The sequence below is a fragment of the Salmo salar genome, chromosome ssa29, assembly GCF_905237065.1.
Source record: "Salmo salar chromosome ssa29, Ssal_v3.1, whole genome shotgun sequence".
In the NCBI taxonomy this organism is placed as follows: Eukaryota; Metazoa; Chordata; class Actinopteri; order Salmoniformes; family Salmonidae; genus Salmo; species Salmo salar.
In genome coordinates, this window is record NC_059470.1 from 8848887 (window position 1) to 8867774 (window position 18888).

At 41.7% G+C, this 18888-nt stretch overlaps 1 protein-coding gene across 1 annotated transcript; it reads left to right on the forward strand.

The window, feature by feature from the left end:
- The first annotated feature begins 947 nt into the window (after nt 1-947).
- maf1b (MAF1 homolog, negative regulator of RNA polymerase III b) lies at nt 948-17861 on the forward strand. Its single transcript, XM_014180640.2, has 8 exons — nt 948-1462; nt 2695-2783; nt 14228-14356; nt 14628-14790; nt 15936-16057; nt 16153-16272; nt 16725-16817; nt 16969-17861. The coding sequence occupies exons 2-8, from the start codon at nt 2701-2703 to the stop codon at nt 16991-16993; spliced, it is 735 nt and encodes a 244-aa protein (XP_014036115.1). The 5' UTR covers nt 948-1462; nt 2695-2700; the 3' UTR covers nt 16994-17861.
- The last annotated feature ends 1027 nt before the right edge of the window (nt 17862-18888 follow it).

An 18888-nucleotide genomic window follows, 5' to 3' on the forward strand; every position in this document is an offset into this window, starting at 1 on the left:
TAATTTATGAAAGTTGCCAATCGCAATATAAAGTCAAGAGAAGAAAAAGTCTTGAAGGAGGAGAGATGACTAGAAACGATTCGGTTGACAGTTTTATGTGTGGATTAATTGTCAGAGTAGAGGACCTTGTGCATTTCAGGTACAATAACAACTCAATGTTTATATCCCAGGACAAATTAGCTAGCAACAGCAAGCTAGCTAAATATGACAAATTAGCTAGCTAGCTAAATTGCCATAAATGTTGAATGCTTTTCGACCTGTCCCTAAATTAATGTCATTGGGTCAGAGTTTAAAAAAAAAATTTAACCTGTGTGTTGTGATGCGTTTGTTGTGGGGGGATGCACTCCCTCCCGTGTACAATAAACATTTTAAAACACACACAACCCTCCCCAAAGGAAAAAAAAAGTTTGACAACCCTCCCCTACTTTGGACCACCTCTCCCCCGAATAAATTGCGATCTGTCCCTTACCAGTGATGAAATGATCGGAGCTGACTCTATACTGCAAGCTGTGTGTGTTCAGGTCTTGCAGTTTCTTCGCTTTTCTGACAGTTCTTGAGTCTTATGTACTTAGTGTTTCATGATTGCAGGTAATCTGTAAAAAAAAAAAAAAATCCCCTGTTGTCATTCCTGCCTTGTTAGAACAGACAAATAACTGTACAGAAATTGACTATGAATCAACTCGTTTTAGGCATTGTTATCATGCAGTTAAGGGTTGCCACTCAGCTTTTGTTGTCGGAAGAATTGATGCCTTTGACTTCCAACAGGGCTGTACGTCGCCTGTCAATCTAGAATTATTAAACGACACACCATTTTGACCAATCATAACCATCAGTGGTTTATAAGGACATGTCAGTCAGCCATTCAGAGCACTACAAAGCGACACTCAATAAGTAGGTGTGGTCCTTGACAATGAAAATGTATATCATGGTTTACAGTGGGCGGGGGTTAAATACAGTGGATTTATTACGTTTTCATCGACGCGGTTGTGTGGTTTGCTTTCAAATGATCAGTATTGCTAATCAAAAATTACACAGGGACTTTGCGAAGTAGATAGAAGCAGTGCAAGGGATCAAGTCGCTTCGAAAAGGCGACTTGATCTGACAGAAACTGTAGCTAGCAAGCTAACGTTAGCTTATCTCGGTAAACGTAAATCTGTCAAAAGGGATGCCGCTGCAATCCAAGTCAGACGGATTCAGGGGATCTTTGGACTTGATGTCGTCTCATTTAATCGGCATAAGAAGTGTTTCGATAAAAGCTTTAACGATAAATCAATCTCGTACGAGTATCTTTTTAAATTGCTGAAGTTTAGGGACTAACTGCTCTGACACAGTCAGTGCTTGCTAGCTAACTTGCATAACAACAACAAATCTGTTGCGCGTCGTTACCCGCTAAGAGAAACATCATCAGTGAAATTTGTAAAGACATTTCAGTTTCACAAAGAGCGTCGACGCGTTATCTTTGGTAAGAAGAACGTTTGTGTGAAATGTGTAGATTAGCTAGCTACTGTAGCCAACTACCTAGCAAACAGAGGTTTAGTGGGGGATGGGGTCAGCTAGACAGAAAGGGGTTGGTCGTTTTTTGTTTACTTTCCATATTTCCCCACGGGGTGTCCCAATAGAATTAGGAATTAGAATACTTAATAATCTTTGGTTGCCCCCCTATGCTTATTAAATGGGCCAGTGGAATCAGACACTAAACAGTGTAATGTAACTAACAAATTTATCTGGGGGTGCAGCTACTGTAGCTATATCAAATATCATCATTGAGCTTTGAGGCTAGAATTCGTAACATATATGTTTTGCAAATTCGTAACATAATACGAATTGTAATTCATATCATATGAAATGGGTGATGGGTTCCACAAACTGACAGTGGTGGAAAAAGTACCCAATTGTCATACTTGAGTAAAAGTAAAGATACCTTAATAGAAAATGACTCAAGTAAAAGTCACCCAGTAAAATCCTACTGGAGTAAAAGTAAAACAAAGTTTGGGTTTTAAATATACTTGTGTAGTAAAAGTACAAATAATATCAAATTCCTTATATTATGCAAACCAGATGGCAGATTTTTTTTTATTTATTTTTTATTTATGGATAGCCAGGGGCACACTCCAACAGACTTAATTTACAAACAAAGCATTTGTGTTTAATGAGTCTGTCAGATCAGATGCAGTAGGGATGACCAGGGATTTTCTCTTTAAGTGTGTGAATTAGACCATTGTCCTGTCCTGCTAAGCATTCAAAATGTTAAGTACTTTTGGGTGTCAGGGAAAATGTGTGGAGTAAAAAGTACATTATTTTCTTCAGGAACGTAGTGAAGTAGAAGTAAAGGTAAAACTCATCAAAAATATGAATAGTAAAGATATCCAAAAAAACTACTTTAAAGAATTTTTACTTAAGTACTTTACACCACTGCAAACTAATACATACCTTAGGAAAGTAACATATTTTACTAAATGGAGTATCTCGGATTTACTTACAGAATTATACAAAATGCTCTGAGACCAGGTTGCATCCACATATTGCTGCAAACCTACTTCACTGGGCAAATTTGCTCAACCTGCCCCTGCCAAGTAGATTAATAACGATAACATTTATTTCATACGCCCCATTTTCCCACTAAGGAAGCCGTGAAAAAGTATTATTGAATGGCTGATGGACTGTCTATTTTAACGTTTCCCTTTCCTTTCACAGGCAGCAATGAAACTGTTAGAAAACAGCAGTTTTGAAGCCCTGAGCTCTCAACTCTGTGTTGAAACGGGAGAGTCTCGCATCCTTGGAAGGTAATTACCATAACAGCACTAGACCAGCATCATCAGTCGATCAAATTACCTCATATCTAATCACTTGTCACAGAGTGTTTTGTAAAGCCTGCGTTACAGTTGCATGACTACCACATAAAGTACCATTCAAAAGTTTGGACGCACCTACTCATTCAAGGGTTTTTCTTAATTTTTTACTATTTTCTACATTGTAGAATAATAATGAAGACATCAAAACTATGAAACAGAATCATGTAGTAACCAAAAAAGTGTTAAACAAATCAAAATATATTTGAGATTCTTCAAAGTAGCCACCCTTTGCCTTGATGACAGCTTTGCACTCTCAACCAGCTTCATGAGGTAGTCAACCTGGAATGCATTTCAATTAACAGGTGTGCCTTGTTAAGTTAATTTGTGGAATTTCTTTCCTTAATGCGTTTGAGACAATCAGTTGTGGCAAGATAGGGGTTGGTATAGAGAAGATAGCCCTATTTGGTAAATGACCAAGTCCATATTATGGCAAGAACAGCTCAAATAATCAAAGAGAAATGACAGTCCATCATTACTTTAAGACATGAAGGTCAATAAATACGGAAAATGTAAATTACTTTTAAAGTTTCTTCAAGTGCAGTCGCAAAAACCATCAAGTGCTATGATGAAACTGGCTCTCATGAGGACCGCCACAGGAAAGGAAGACCCACAGTCACCGCTGCTTCAAAGGATAAGTTCAGTAGGGTTACCAGCCTCAGAAATTGCAGCCCAAATAAATGCTTCAGAGTTCAAGTAACAGACACATCTCAACATCAACTGCGTGAATCAGGCCTTCATGGTCAAATTGCTGCAAAGAAACCACTACTAAAGGACACCAATAAGAAAAAGACTTGCTTGGGCCAAGAAACACGAGCCAATCAGTTGTGTTGTGATAAGGTAGGGGTGGTATACAGAAAATAGCCCTATTTGGTAAAAGACCAAGTCCATATTATGGCAAGAACACCTCAAATAAGCAAAGAGAAACAACAGTCCATCATTACTTTAAGACATGAAGGTCAGTCAATATGGATGATCTCAACATGTGTGGTTCCAACCGTGAAGCATGGAGGAGGAGGTGTGATGGTTTGGGGGTGCTTTGGTGGTGGCACTGTCTGATTTATTTAGAATTCAAGGCACACAACCAGCATGACTACCACAGCATTCTGAAGCGATACGCCATCCCATCTGGTTTGCCCTTAGTCCCACTATCATTTGTTTTTCAACAGGACAATGACCCAACAAAACTCAAGGCTGTGTAAGGGCTATTTGACCAAGAAGGAGAGTGATGGAGTGCTGCTTCAGATGACTTGGCCTCCACAATCACCTGACCTCAACCCAGTTGAGATGGTTTGGGATGAGTATTACCGCAGAGTGAAGGAAAAGCAGCCAACAAATGCTCAACGTATTTGGGAACTCCTTCAAGACTGTTGGAAAAGCATTCCAGGTGACGCTGTGAAAGCCAACTGACATTTACTCCTAAGGTGCTGACCTGTTGCACCCTCTACAACCACTGTGATTATCATTATTATTTGACCCTGCGTGTCATCTATGGAGGTTTGAGTATCTTGGCCATGTAGTGTTATAATCTCCACATTTTTGGCCACCGATTTGCCGAATTTATATATATTTTTTTAACTAGGCAGGTCAGTTAAGAACACATTCTTATTTTCAATGACGGCCTAGGAACGGTGGGTTAACTGCCTTGTTCAGGGGCAGAACGACAGAATTTTACCTTGTCAGCTTGGGAATTCAATCTTGCAACCTTACGGTTAACTAGTCCAGCGCTCTAACCACCTGCTTTACATTGCACTCCACGAGGAGCCTGCCTGTTATGCGAATGCAGTAAGAAGCCAAGGTAAGTAGCTAGCTAGCATTAAACTTATCTTATAAAAAAAACAATCAGAATCACTAGTTAACTACACGTGATTGATGATATTACTAGTTTATCTAGCCTGTTGCATATAATCGATGTGGTGCGCATTCACGAAAAAGAACTGTCGTTGCTCCAACGTGTACCTAACCATAAACATCAATGTCTTTCTGAAAATCAATACACAAGTATATATTTTTAAACCTGCATATTTAGTTAATATTGTCTGCTAACATGAATTTCTTATAACTAGGGAAAATGTGTCACCTCTGCAACAGAGTCAGGGTATATGCAGCAGTTTGGGCCGCCTGGCTCGTTGCGAACTGTGTGAATACTATTTCTTCCTAACAAAGACAGCCAACTTCGCCAAACGGGGGATGATTTAACAAAAGCGCATTTGCGAAAAAAGCACAATCGTTACACGATTGTACCTAACCATAAACATGAATGCCTTTCTTAAAATCAATACACAAGTATATATTTTTAAACCTGCATATTTAGCTAAAAGAAATCCAGGTTAGAAGGCAATATTATTAACTAGGTGAAATTGTGTCAGTTCTCTTACATTCATTGCACGCAGAGTCAGGGTATATGCAACAGTTTGGGCCGCCTGGCTCGTTGCGAACTAATTTGCCAGAATTTTACGTAATTATGACACAACATTGAAGGTTGTGCAATGTAACAGGAATATTTAGACTTAGGGATGCCACCCGTTAGATAAAATATGGAACGGTTCCGTATTTCACTGAAAGAAAAAAAAACGTTTTCTTTTCGAGATGATAGTTTCCGGATTCGACCATATTAATGACCTAAGGCTCGTATTTCTGTGTGTTTATTATAATAAGTCTATGATTTGATAGAGCAGTCTGACTGAGCGGTGGTAGGGACCAGCAGGCTCGTAAGCATTCATTCAAACAGCTCTTTCGTGTGTTTTGCCAGCAGCTCTTCATTGCGCTGTTTATGACTTCAAGCCTATCAACTCCCAAGAAAAGGCTGGTGTAACTGATGTGAAATGGCTAGCTAGTTAGCGGGTGCGCGCTAATAGCGTTTCAAACGTCACTCGCTCTGAGACTTGGAGTAGTTGTTTCCCTTGCTCTACATGGGTAACGCTGCTTTGAGGGTGGCTGTTGTCGATGTGTTCCTGGTTCGAGCCCAGGTAGGAGCGAGGAGAGGGATGGAAGCTATACTGTTACACTGGCAATACTAAAGTGCCTATAAGAACATCCAATAGTCAAAGGTATATGAAATACAAATCGTATAGAGAAATGTTCCTATAATAACTACAACCTAAAACTTCTTACCTGGGAATATTGAAGACTCATGTTAAAAGGAACCACCAGCTTTCATATGTTCTCATGGTCTGAGCAAGGAACTTGAACGTTAGCTTTTTTACATGGCACATATTGCACTTTTACTTTCTTCTCCAACACTGTTTTTGCATTATTTAAACCAAATTGAACATGTTTCATTTATTTATGAGGCTAAATTGATAATATAATACATAAATACTAAGTTAAAATAAGTGTTCATTCAGTATTGTTGTAATTGTCATAACAAAAGGCTTTTTTTTTTTACATTGGCCGATTTTAAATCGGTATCAGCTTTTTTGGTCCTCCAATAATCGGTATCGGCATTAAAATCATAATCGGTCGACCTCTAGCTACCGTGCTTCTACATCTGCATTGCTTGCTGTTTGGGGTTTAGGCAACCCTGTTGTTTCTGTATAGCACTTTGTCATCGGCTGATGTTAAATGGGCTTTATAAATACATTTGATTGATTGAAGCTGGTTGAGCGAATGCCAAGAGTGTGCAAAGCTATCATCAAGGCAAAGGGTAGCTACTTTGAAGGATATAAAATATATATACATTTTGTTTAACACTTTTGGTTACTACGTAATTCCATGTGTTATTTCATAGTTTGTCTAAACTAATATTCTACAATGTAGAAAATAGTAAAAATAAAAACTCTTGAATGAGTAGGGTTCCAAATTTTTGAATGGTACTGTAGGTTCAAATTTTTAACCGTGACTAAATGTACTGTCCTTTAGTAGGCCTGGGTGTGAACCGCAAGTGCATGGTGACAGATGGAACTGTAGGCTGCTACTACTACAGGGTCAGCTGTTCATGGACTATAACACACCCCTCACCCTACCTCCTCTGTGGATGGTGCATGCATCCTGTGCCTCTCTTCAGGGGTGTGTTTCTTATTGGGTTAATAGGCTCTATTTTAAAAGGCAAGCATAACACTTTGAGGCTCTCTGGGAGCATCAACAAAACCATACAGCCTATGAAGGGTAAAGTCACACCTGAGGACACTGCATATGTAAACACAGAGGTAAACAATAAACTGTCGGAATAATATGGTCAACTGAACTCCCACAGAGGTGTCTCTGTGCTAAAGATGTGGTGTAGGCTACCTGAAAAGTGCCTGAGCAGGACCAGATGAGGCAATATTGGGTTTTATGCAATAGAATTGCCATAGGATTTGAGCCCTAATCCACATCAAGCCCTGTAGTGATTACTGGTAATATGGACAATTTTGCTAAGGTGGTGTAATCTCTCACAAAAAGTATTGATCCCTTAGGATGGTGGATGAGTGTTTTGCAACGGGGGTAGATTTACTAAACTGCAGCAGGCATTGAGGTAACAGTAGGAGCAGGGATTTTACAAAGGACTGTAGGTTGTGGAACCAGTGGGAACGGTGCAGGTGGTGGTGACCCCTTTCATGGTTCTGACCCATGGGGGCAGTCTGACCCAGGACAGGGTGTCCTCTAACAGGCCTGTGTGGCTATTTTTATACTGTAATGGGGAGTGGTATGGAGCATACACACGCTCACAGCTGGGCACTGATGGTGTTTAGCCTGCTGCTTACTGGATTAGTATGGCCCATGATGGCACAATTTGACTCTGAGGCTAACTCTTTCCACCCCAATAAAAGCCAAAGTCTGCAATTACTCAGAAATATACAACTGGACCCATAATGATACAAAAGAGCAGGCAGTCACATGTTTGAGGTTCACATTCTATCATAGTTTTCCATAGAATGACTTTCTGGATACGTTTTTTTATTTAACCAGGAAGTCTGTTACAAATAGACCTACACAAACAACTATCCTATATAGCAGGGGTGGGCAAACATTTTGGCTCGATGGCCACATCGGGATTTTGAAATCCGCATTTTTGGGGGGGACCAATTGTTTGTTAAAATCAAGTGGTGCAGCAGTCCAAGGCACTGCATCGCAGTGCTTGAGGCATCACTACAGACCCGGGTTCGATCCCAGGCTGTGTCACAGCTGGCAGTGACTGGGAGGAGAGGGTTTGGCAGGCCGAGATTTCCTTGTCCCATCTCGCTCTAGCGACTCATGTGGCGGGCCAGGTGCGAGCACACTGACACGGTTGCCAGGTGTACGGTGTTTCTTCTGACACGTTGGTGCGGCTAGCTTCTGGGTTAAGCGGGCATTGTGTCAAGAAGGAGTGCGGCTTGGCTGGGTGGTGTTTCGGAGGACGCATGGGTCTCGACCTTCGCCTCTCCCGAGTCTGTATGAGAGTTGCAGCAATGGGACAAGACTATAACTACCAATTGGATACCATGAAATGTTTTTTTACTTTATTTTTTTATAATTTTGTAAAAAATAAATAAATTATAAATGTCTCGCGGGCTGAATTGAAGTACCCGGTGGTCCGGAAATGGCCCGCGGGCCGTACTTTGCCGCCCGCTATATAGCCTAATTTGGCATTTATTCACAACTAGGCCTAACTACACCCACACTTTTAGCAAAACTTTTTATGCCAACCTTTCTACAGTTTTGATCTCCAGCCATCCCTATTTGTTCAATGTTTAAAAAAAATCTGTTTGTGGCCCGATTCAGGAAACTAGGCATTTGTCGCAAGTCACGACTTCACAGGAGAGCCGTTTTGAATGTAATTAAAACATTTTGGGCAAAACGTGTTTTTTGGCAGAAATGAAGTGTACTGCTAATGTTAGCTGGCTGGCTCCCTAGCTGAAGTTATTTGTTTCCCCAGAGTTGTTTGCTTTTCTAGTTAGAGCCTAATGTTAGCTAGCTAACATTGGACCTGGTTGGTTAGCTCCCAGCACTGTGGAATTGTTGGCACGTTGTTCATTGTTGTTTAACTAGCTAACGTTAGCTGGCTGGCTCGTTAGCTAACATTACGTGACATGTGTGATCTTAAACATTGTTTACATAGCTAGCTATATGTCTTAACATTCTGTATACCCGCCTTCACTTAACCCCTAAAATAAAGCAGCTTAATTGAATTTTAAACCCCAAATCTATTTTGCATGGAGAAACAACCTGTCATTCAAACTTTGAATATCTGGGTTTTCCATTTTCACAATGACTGCATTTAATCAGTGGACACCACTTGTTTTTATTACAACACACCTGTCATTGTTTTCTTTACTAAAGTAGAGGTTTATTGTTAAAGGTACTGCATAGGAGTAAACATATTTTTTTGTGAGCGATAGCAGTTGTATAGCCTAAGTAAGTAGCAGAAATGTGCAGAAAGTAGTTTTGAATGCATTTTATTTAAGGGAAACCATAAGTCTTGAACTTTTTGGGCAACAGTGATATTATTATATACTGTACAATGGGGAATTCAACAACAAAATTCTAGTCTTCTCCCTTTTTTTTAACCATTGCCCCCACCCACAAGGTGTATAAATAAGAATAAAATAGGATGGATACAAAACAAAAACATGAAGAACATAAATCAATCAACTGTAATTAGCACATGTAGGACAGTATGCAAGTGTGTGTGCATGGACTTTGCAGATGTATTTCTCACATGTGCAGCACATAGTATTTGTTCTACAGTCCTTCTTTGGGGGGCAGAATTGGCATCTCCTCCTCTTACCTGCCCCAGCTGCAGCCTCCGGTGGATCAGGACAAGATTCAGCCACCTGAACAGCTTTCACAAGCGCTGCAGAGGCTGCTGTGCCGGGAAGGCGCTCCCTTCTTTGAAGGTGTGGGGTTACAAGTGCCTTTCCCAGCTTCTCCAGGAACACCCTCTTTTTCCACTTATCAGGTATCCAGGTAGGGTTGATCTTGTTCCATATCACGAAGGCATTGTATGAGGACACATCAATGATGTTATGGAAAATGACCAGGGGCCAGCGGGCAGTCATCCTCCTGCAGCTGTAAGTTCCAATCATCTTGTCCAGGTTGTCCACGCCTACTTTGTAGTACTCCAGGATGATGGCGGGCTTCCTGTCCTCACGATCACTGATCTCAGCCGTTTTGTGCAGTGTGCTCAGAAGGACCACATTCTTGTGCCTCTTTGGGAGTTAAGAAACTAGAGTGGTGGTCAGGGTGGAGGCAAACTTTGAGAAGGTCTCTCTCTCTCTCTCTCTCTCTCTCCCCCTTGTTGCGAGGACTGCAGGGTGGAGCTCAGACTTGTTCTTTCTAACTGTGCCAACCATGGTGATCTTCCTCTTCAGGAGCTGCTGGCTGAGTTCATAAAAGGTGAAGAAATTGTCACATGTGACATTGTGCCCCCTCAGTCCATCTGTCACATTAAGCACAACCCGCACCCCCTGGTTCTTCTCCGGGCCTCCACTGGTCGGCTTCCCTGTGTGGACTTGCATCTTCCAATTGCTGGGCATATACTTCCAGAAAGGACAGCGACCTTTTGACAAAAGAGATTATCATTAATTTGTATCAGTGTCACAGAAAACAATCACAAATCAATGATATTATAGCAATACATAATAAATGAACAGTGATAATCACTTCCAGTTGAAGTCAGAAGTTTACATACACTTAGATTGAAGCAATAAACTCATTTTTCAAACACTCCATAAATTCCTTGTTAACAAACTATAGTTTTGGCAAGTTGGTTAGGACATCTACTTTGTGCATGAAAAGTAATTCTCAACAATTGTTTACAGACAGATTATTTCACTGTATCACAATTCCAGTGGGTCAGAGGCTTACATACAAAGATGACTGTGTTTAAACAGGTTTGAAAATTCCAGAAAATGTCATGGCTTTAGAAGCTTCTGATAGAATAATTGACATCATCGGAGTCAATTCGAGGTGTACCTGTGGATGTATTTCAAGGTCTACCTTCAAACTCAGTGCCTCTTTGCTTGACATCATGGGAAAATCAAAAGAAATCAGCCAAGACCTCAGAAAAAAATTGTAGACCTCTACATCTCTGGTTCATCCTTGGGAGCAATTTCCAAACTCCTGAAGGTACCACGTTCATCTGTACAAACAATAGTACGCAAGTATAAAGACCACGCAGCCGTCCTACCGCTCAGGAAGAAGACCCGTTCTGTCTCCTAGCGATGAATGTACTTTGATGCGAAAAGTGTAAATCAATCCCAGATCAACATCAAAGGACCTTGTGAAAATGCTGGAGGAAACAGGTACAAATGTATCTATACCCACAGTAAAACAAGTCCCATATCGACATAACCTGAAAGGCCTCTCAGCAAGGAAGAAGCCACTGCTCCAAAACCGCCTTAAAAAAGCCAGACTACGGTTTGCAACTGCACATGGGGACAAAGATCGTACTTTTTTGAGAAATGTCCTCTGGTCTGATGAAACAAAAATAGAACTGTTTGGCCATAATGACCATCGTTATGTTTGGAGGAAAAGGGGGAGGCTTGCAAGCCAAAGAACACCATCCCAACCGTGAAGCATGGGTGTGGCAGCAGCATGTTGTTGGGGTGCTTTTGTTGCAGGAGAGACTGGTGCACTTCACAAAATGGATGGTGGCATGAGGCAGGAAAATTTTGTGGATATATTGAAGCAACATCAAGGCATCAGTCAGGAAGTTAAAGCTGGGTCGCAAATGAGTCTTCCAAATGGACAATGACCCCAAGCATACTTCCAAAGTTGTGGCAAAATGGCTTAAGGACAACGATGTCAAGGTATTGGAATGGCCATCAAAGCCCTGAGCTCAATCCCCTAGAAAATGTGTGGGCAGAACTGAAAAAGTGTGTGCGTACAAGGAGGCCTACTTACCTGACTCAGTTACACCAGCTCTGTCAGGAGGAATGGGCCAAAATTCACCCAACTTATTGTGGGAAGCTTGTGGAAGGCTACCTGAAACGTTTGACCCAGGTTAAACAATTTAAAGGCAATGCTACCTAATACTAATTGAGTATGTAAACTTCTGACACACTGGGAATGTGATAAAACAAAAAAGCTGAAATAAAAATCACATTCTGACATTTCACATTAAAATAAGTGGTGATCCTACCTGACCTAAGACAGGGAATTTTTACTAGGATTAAATGTCATGAATTGTGGAAAACTGAGTTTAAATGTATTTGGTTGAGGTGTGTAAACTTCCAACTTCAACTGTACAATACAGATATGAAATAAAAATGTACCTCTGAATGGAACCAGTTGCTCATTCACTGTTACTTCAGGCCCAGGGTTGTAGAGGTGTGGCAGACGCTCCACCCACTTCTCCCAGACCTCTCTTATGGCCGCCAGTTTGTCTCTCACACGTCTTGCAGGTCTTGACTCGCGGCTATCAAATCGTAGCATTCTTGAGAAAGTGTGCAAGACTCCGTGGCATCTTGGCACGGAAAATCACCCTTCCACTCGCTGCATCCCAGAGTCTACATGTAGCCTCGCCTCGGGACCTGTACACATCTGCTAAGATTAGCAGCCCTATGTTGGCACGCAGGTCAATCTCATCCATCCTTTTCCAATTGTCTCCATATTTACGGAAACCCTTCAAATTCGTAATCTCCAGGAAAAAAAATGTTCGATGGCTGGTGTGATGAACATGTAGAATGTTGAGCCGATGTCCTAGGCATGGGCAATTGCATGGCTTGTGGGCCCTGGGGTCATCTTTATGACCTTTTGTGCTGCCATCCTGCCCTGGTTGTCATGGTGACAAGGACCATATTTTGCTGTTCTGACACAAATGTCTCTCTCAGCTTGGGGGATTTCTTCCCCATCCTCTTCAGATACCTCCTTCTCTTCAAAAATCATTGTTCTCTTGTTCCTCCTGGACATCTGAAAAAATATGATCTACGACCTGTTGGGCACTGAAACGTGCACTTATGGTTTCAGCAAAGAGAACATTTATAGCCGCTGGCTGCATTCCCCATTAGTAAACAATGCTTTCAATAAATGTTTTGTCTGAAATTGTTTTTATTTTGTCTGAACTTGAGTCGTGGGTTTTTTTCGTGGAGGGGAGATGCTGCACATGCACAATGAAGTGTTTGTGTGCAACCGATTGTTTTGTCTGAGTTCAATCTCAATTTGTGTGCGTGTTTTTTTTGTGGCGTAAATGATTTTATAACTGCCGGGTCAAAATTACCCTAAGACAATCTTTGTACCCAAGTGGTGTACAGCTTTCATGGAAATATGAACAAAGGCAATGTTTCACTTTTTCTAATGTTGGGCTCACGCTAGGAAAAGTCATAAAATTTCAAGTTGAAAAAATATAATTTAGGGGGTTTTCTCTGCTGTTTAAACATAGTGGTGGGTCATTTTTTTACCCATAAGACAACACAAGGGGTAAGCTAAAGTGTACTGTTAGCTAGCTAACGTTAGCTAGCTGGCTCCTTAGCGAAGGTTATTATTCGTTTCCCAGAGCTGTTTGCTTTTCTAGTTAGAGCGTAATGTTAGGCATTGTTGGCACTTTGTTCATTGTTGTTTAACTAGCTAACGTTAGCTGGCTGACTTGTTAGCTAACGTTACGTGGCGTGTGTACAACACCCATTGAATATGGCCGGTGTCAGTAAACATCTGCAAAAAAGTGTCATGAAATTGTTGCCAGTAGAGCTGGTTAGACTGTTTCATGTTATCCAGAGGTAAACAAATCATCGGCCAGAGCGTCAAGTGTGCGCTCCGAGATGGGTGGGGCTAATGCTTTAGAGGGTGTGATCGATGCTGAATGGGTGTAGACAAAGAGCTCTTCACTAGATACCAAAACATTCAAAGGCCATTTTCTCAAAAGTGAGTTTACAAGTTGATCAACTTTCAAGGCAGAATTACTTTCCCATTGTTCCTCAAATGCAGTGTATGACATACCATTTTGTAGCTCTGAGTCTCTACTTTGATCCAATGTTAAAAAAAACAACAAAAAAAACATTTTGCTACATAAGACCTACTCAATCCAGGTGGTGAGTCACATTTGTCTGTTAATGGAAACTAGGCCAGTCATGTGACACCCACCCACCTGACCTTTGCTCCTTCCTATAATTAGACTGAGCCGCAGTGTGTCTCTGAGCCAGAGTTTGAGTTGCACAACCTCTTCTCTTGCATAACTAAGGTTGGGGGGAAAATAAACATGACCAGACCAGACCCTGCACCACTCCCTCAACCTAGTGCCATTCCATCCACATCCCTCAAATAGAACTCAATGAAACAGACAGAGACTTGTTCAAAGCAATAAACACAAAGAAACATACAATGTGGGAGGGCCAGTGGATGAAATACTATACAGTTTGCGTTATTGAATTAGGAACATGATTACTTTGAGGCAATACCCATGTCCTCCGCAGTCAGATTTAAAGGAATTCCACTTTTAATACAATGCCAACAGTTTAACTCTGGGTTTTCTCTGTCTTTAGGATCGAGAGCTACTCCTGCAAGATGGCTGGTGATGACAAGCACATGTTTAAGCAGTTCTGCCAGGAAGGGGAACCGCATGTCCTAGAGGCCCTCTCGCCCCCCCAGTCCAGCGCCACCAGCCCACCCCAGTAAGTACCACAGCCACACAATGTTTGCATAACACAGGTCTGACCACTAGGAACGTAACAGGGGGAGGGACTACCTGTTTTTGTTTTCCATTGTGAAAAATGTTCCTACAGTGTGCACTAATGAATACTACTCTGTAGATACTGGTGTCGTAGATACACTATCAGTCTTATGTGGCACATGAATGGAGAATAATATTTTTTACTTCCCAACCAAATAACTCCACTCTCTCTCTCCCTTGCGCCCTCTACTTATCTCCATTGTTTTGCACAGACTGGGGAAGAGCAGTGAGGATGGTGAGAACCCTCTGAGTGACAAGTGTTGCAGGAAGACGTTGTTCTACCTCATCACCACGCTCAACGAGTCATTCAGGCCCGACTACGACTTCAGTGCAGCTCGGGGCCACGAGTTCAGCCGGGAGCCCAGCCTCAACTGGGTCAGTAGCACTACCTCTGTTCCTCTCATGATTAGACCACATTGGGATGACTTTAAACCAGCCCAATTAAAACGGCCGTTCAAGCCTAATTTCAGAATTGCTCACATACTCATATGCAGATGCTCTGACTCATTCCATGCAAGTCCCGGAAGCACATTGTTACTAAGCCATACACATAAGGGGAAGATAGTGAATTTTCTACAAGGGGCTTATAGAATATCACAGGCTATAAGATAGGTGTCATGCTCAATTCCTGGAGGACCGTGTGTCTGCTGGTTCCTTTTCTATCACCTTTCAGTTTGTCTAATTAAGACTGACAACCAAGTGACTAATCAATAACCTTTAATTATAACCTAACTAATAAATAATCTTAATTGATCAATCAAGTACAACGGAGGCCTTTCAGGAATTGAGTTTGACACCGCTGCTGTGAAGGCCTTTGCAGACTGTACGATTTTAGCCGTAGGCTCTGGCAAAGTTCTCAGTGTCAGATTGGTTTTGCCTTTGTCGTGTAGTGTGGCTAGTTTTACGAGCTGATCCCGGTGACTGACCAATAGGAACACGGCCGGCACAGAGTATGCACACAATAATACGATTATTGTGAAAAGTCATATTCGTATAATAGTTTGAAACTTTTACATGCTGTGCAAGAATAATGATTTCCCTAATAATCATCTTGTTTAGGCTACCTGGTGGGATTTTGAGGAATGCACAAAATCACCAGTCAAAATAAACGTTCTACCACAGCGACCATGTTATTTTGGGGAAGCCTATTTGAGTTTGGACAAAAAGTTTGTATGTGAACTTTTTCTAAGATGTATTCTTTCAGTTTTTCCAAACACACTTCACTCGCGCATAAGCATAGAGTGAGGCTTGTGTTGCTGGTGTTGGCACATGCACAGGTCAAATACACCTCTGCAGTTGACAGCCTATGTCGGCTGACGTAGCCTCGCAAGCCAATTGCAGACCTGAAGAAAGTCGTACAATCTGGCCAGGTTAATATCAAGATTTTAATTTGGTAACATCGCACAGTGACGTGATAATCGTAGAAGTCTGAATCCGACATGCAGCAAAGGCCTTAAGAGGTCTATTCATCTGTAAGGAGAATGAGAAGTTGTAATGATTGTGTGCCGTGCCTCCTCCAGGTGGCGAATGCAGTAAACAGCAGCCTGTACTCATCAGTTGGAGTGGAGTTCAATTCCCTGGGGCCAGAGCTGTGGAACTTCATCGACCAGGAAATTAGCCTGCAGGAATGTGACATATACAGGTGTGTGTGTGTGAAGGTACATGTACAGTATGTTTTCTGATTCTTGTTTGCTGCCAGTATATGAAGTATATTTATATGTCCCTCTTTGTCCTCAGCTACAACCCTGACCTGGACTCAGACCCCTTTGGTGAGGAAGGCAGCCTCTGGTCCTTCAACTACTTCTTCTACAACAAGAGGCTGAAGAGGATTGTATTCTTCACCTGTCGCTCCGTCAGGTGAGCAGCCACAGCAGACCTCACTCTCTCTCCATGCAATCTTTGACAAAACATATGAGTTTGTTAGTTCTACAGCCAGTATGAAATAGTTGGTGGCCTGTGGATTAATTTCTATGGTCCATCATGTATGTTATAAAATCAGAAAATCTGTCTCGCGTTGCTGGTATGAATTGCTCACACCAAACCAGCATATTCTACTGGTTCTGGGGGGGGTGGCTTTCACTATACAGCAGCAGGAGTTGATTGGGCTTGATGTGCCGAGGCAGCTGGTACACAACCTAAAGCCTGTCTGGTCTCATGTGGTATGGGAGTGTAATCCATTACCAGGAGGACGAAAGGCTAGGGAAGGGGACCTAACAGATCAACTCCAAAAGCAATCTGTCAACCAGAGAAAACCGATGTACCGGTATGTTTGAATAAGCAGTCATGATATTTCTGCTTTATTTCCAAAGTGTCCTGAGTGGGTACGGCCGCGGTTGTCTTGACAATGAGTTGGACATGGAGCTGAATGATGATGAGGAGATAGAGGGATTCACTGAGGACAGGTGGGATCGTGTTACGATAATGTTACTACCGGCTTATACTCTAGTGCACAAATGGGCCTCAGTCTTACATATATACTTTTATCAGTGCATGTGTGTTTTGTGTCTAGACAGAGACGTGATTGACACTACCTTGTTCTCTCCTTGTCTGCAGGTTCCCCAAAGCTCTCTGTGTCTAACGCTCTCCCGATGGAAGACAAGCCCATGCAGGCCAAATATGTAGGCCTATACATCCTCCCCGTTTGTTTTCTTTTCATCTGTTTTTTTTTTCTCTCTGTCTCAATGTTTTGTAGAGCCTGAGCCAGAAAGCCGTTTGCTCATTTAGAGGAAGGATATCCCGACAAGTGCATGTTTCACATCAGCTGGATCAAAACCATACCGTGAAGGACATTTTTGAAATGCCCATGGTATCTAGAGTCTCCCGTTTACTGTGATCTTTATCCTCCATCATGGTCCCTGACCTAAGAACTGACCCTATGCCTGGTCATTTGATGGAAGGACCTTCCTCTGAACCGCAAGGCCTTTCGAACCACGTCCTCGACTCCAAACCAGCCTCTGCTTGGACGCTGGACTCTGAAAGAAACCGTCCCAAGACCTATTGGACTGGTCTTGGAAGTTTTATGGTCAAGAGAGACCATGGACAGCTAACCCTGACAAGCACATTTTCTTTTATTGAAGATCCCACCAAATGTCAGAAATCACTAAGTGAAGATGATTAAGTCCACAGTTCAACTCCGTCATTAATGAAAGGGGAGGGGCTAATTACATCTGTGTAGGTCCAATCTCACGCTGCCACACTGGGTAAAGGGTGGTACAACGAGCCAATCCGATTGAGTCTATCCAGCTGATTTCCATTTGACTTTTTCCTCCTAGGTGTGGCTTATGTTTGACAGTGACGTTACTGTGAGAACTGAACTTTCATAGCACCGTGTATTGAAACATGCAGCATTAGTAGTTAAACCTTGTAATATGTTATGTTGAATCTACTGCAAAAATAATCGATTACAATTTTATTTTTTTAAATGATTAAATATCTACTGCACACGACCTTCTGTGGATCTGAAATTGAGATGACACTGCCAAAGAAGAGCAATACAACATATCACTTTCATGAGACTCACGTCTATCAATAACCATATTCCCTCTGCATAATGTTTCTCTTAGGTTACCTCAATCATGTCGTAAAACCTGTACCCATATTCCACTGCTACAGTCAAAACGCATCCATTTTATTTTATGCTCTGTTAAACTTGAAAGGCTTTGGTTTTAAGAGCTACTGAATGCGGGCAGCAAAGTCAGTTATATTTCCAGTAATTAATGTTCTACAGTATTTTTAGGTCATCGATAAAAGGGTATTTTGACCTATGTTCAGTACCTGTTTTGATTAAACTGAATAAAGTTGTTTGAACCAAAATGTCTTGTCAGAGGAGTGGACACAGGCAACATAATTGCTAATTAAAATGGTTTGAACAGTAGTGACTTGTGATACAGCAGTACAAGATGAGAGAATGTGTCTTTACACATACCTTTTCATAACTAAAATTGTTCCTATGGACATTGAGTGGCGCCTGACCTTTGCATTAAAGAGACAAGGTGTGGCATCAAAAACCCTTGCACATATTACTACAGCACATTGACCTACAAGACATTGGTTACATTTTAACCACTTAATGAATGTGGAAACTACAACTTAATTAATATAAGTCATAAATAGCTGACTTCAGTCTTAAATCATTATGGCAGGTTGAGATGAGATCTTTGTAGACAGTGTTCATCAGTCTAATGTTCCAGGTGATTCAGTATTTAGGTCTGGTTTACTCAAAGATAAAACTCTTATCCCCCCAATTATACCGTCTGCACATGAGCAGTGCTATTGAGGCCTCCATTTTTAAATCAATTTCTTTCTACTTCCGCCCTTGTGGATTTTCTGCCACTAACCCTATTACAGGGGCTGAGTCACTGGCTTACTGGTGTTCTTCCATGCCGTCCCTAGGAGGGGTGCGTCACTTGAGTGGGTTGAGTCACTGACGTGGTCTTCCTGTCTGGGTTGGCGCCCCCCCTTGGGTTGTGCCGT

Bases quoted from the DNA above. Each gene is read 5' to 3' on its own strand.
- maf1b (XM_014180640.2), top strand. From the start codon at position 2,701: ATGAAACTGTTAGAAAACAGCAGTTTTGAAGCCCTGAGCTCTCAACTC. The intron at 16,058-16,152 runs GTGTGTGTGTGT...CTTTGTCCTCAG, and splicing joins CAGGAATGTGACATATACAG to CTACAACCCTGACCTGGACT. The intron at 16,818-16,968 runs GTGGGATCGTGT...CCTTGTCTGCAG, and splicing joins GAGGGATTCACTGAGGACAG to GTTCCCCAAAGCTCTCTGTG.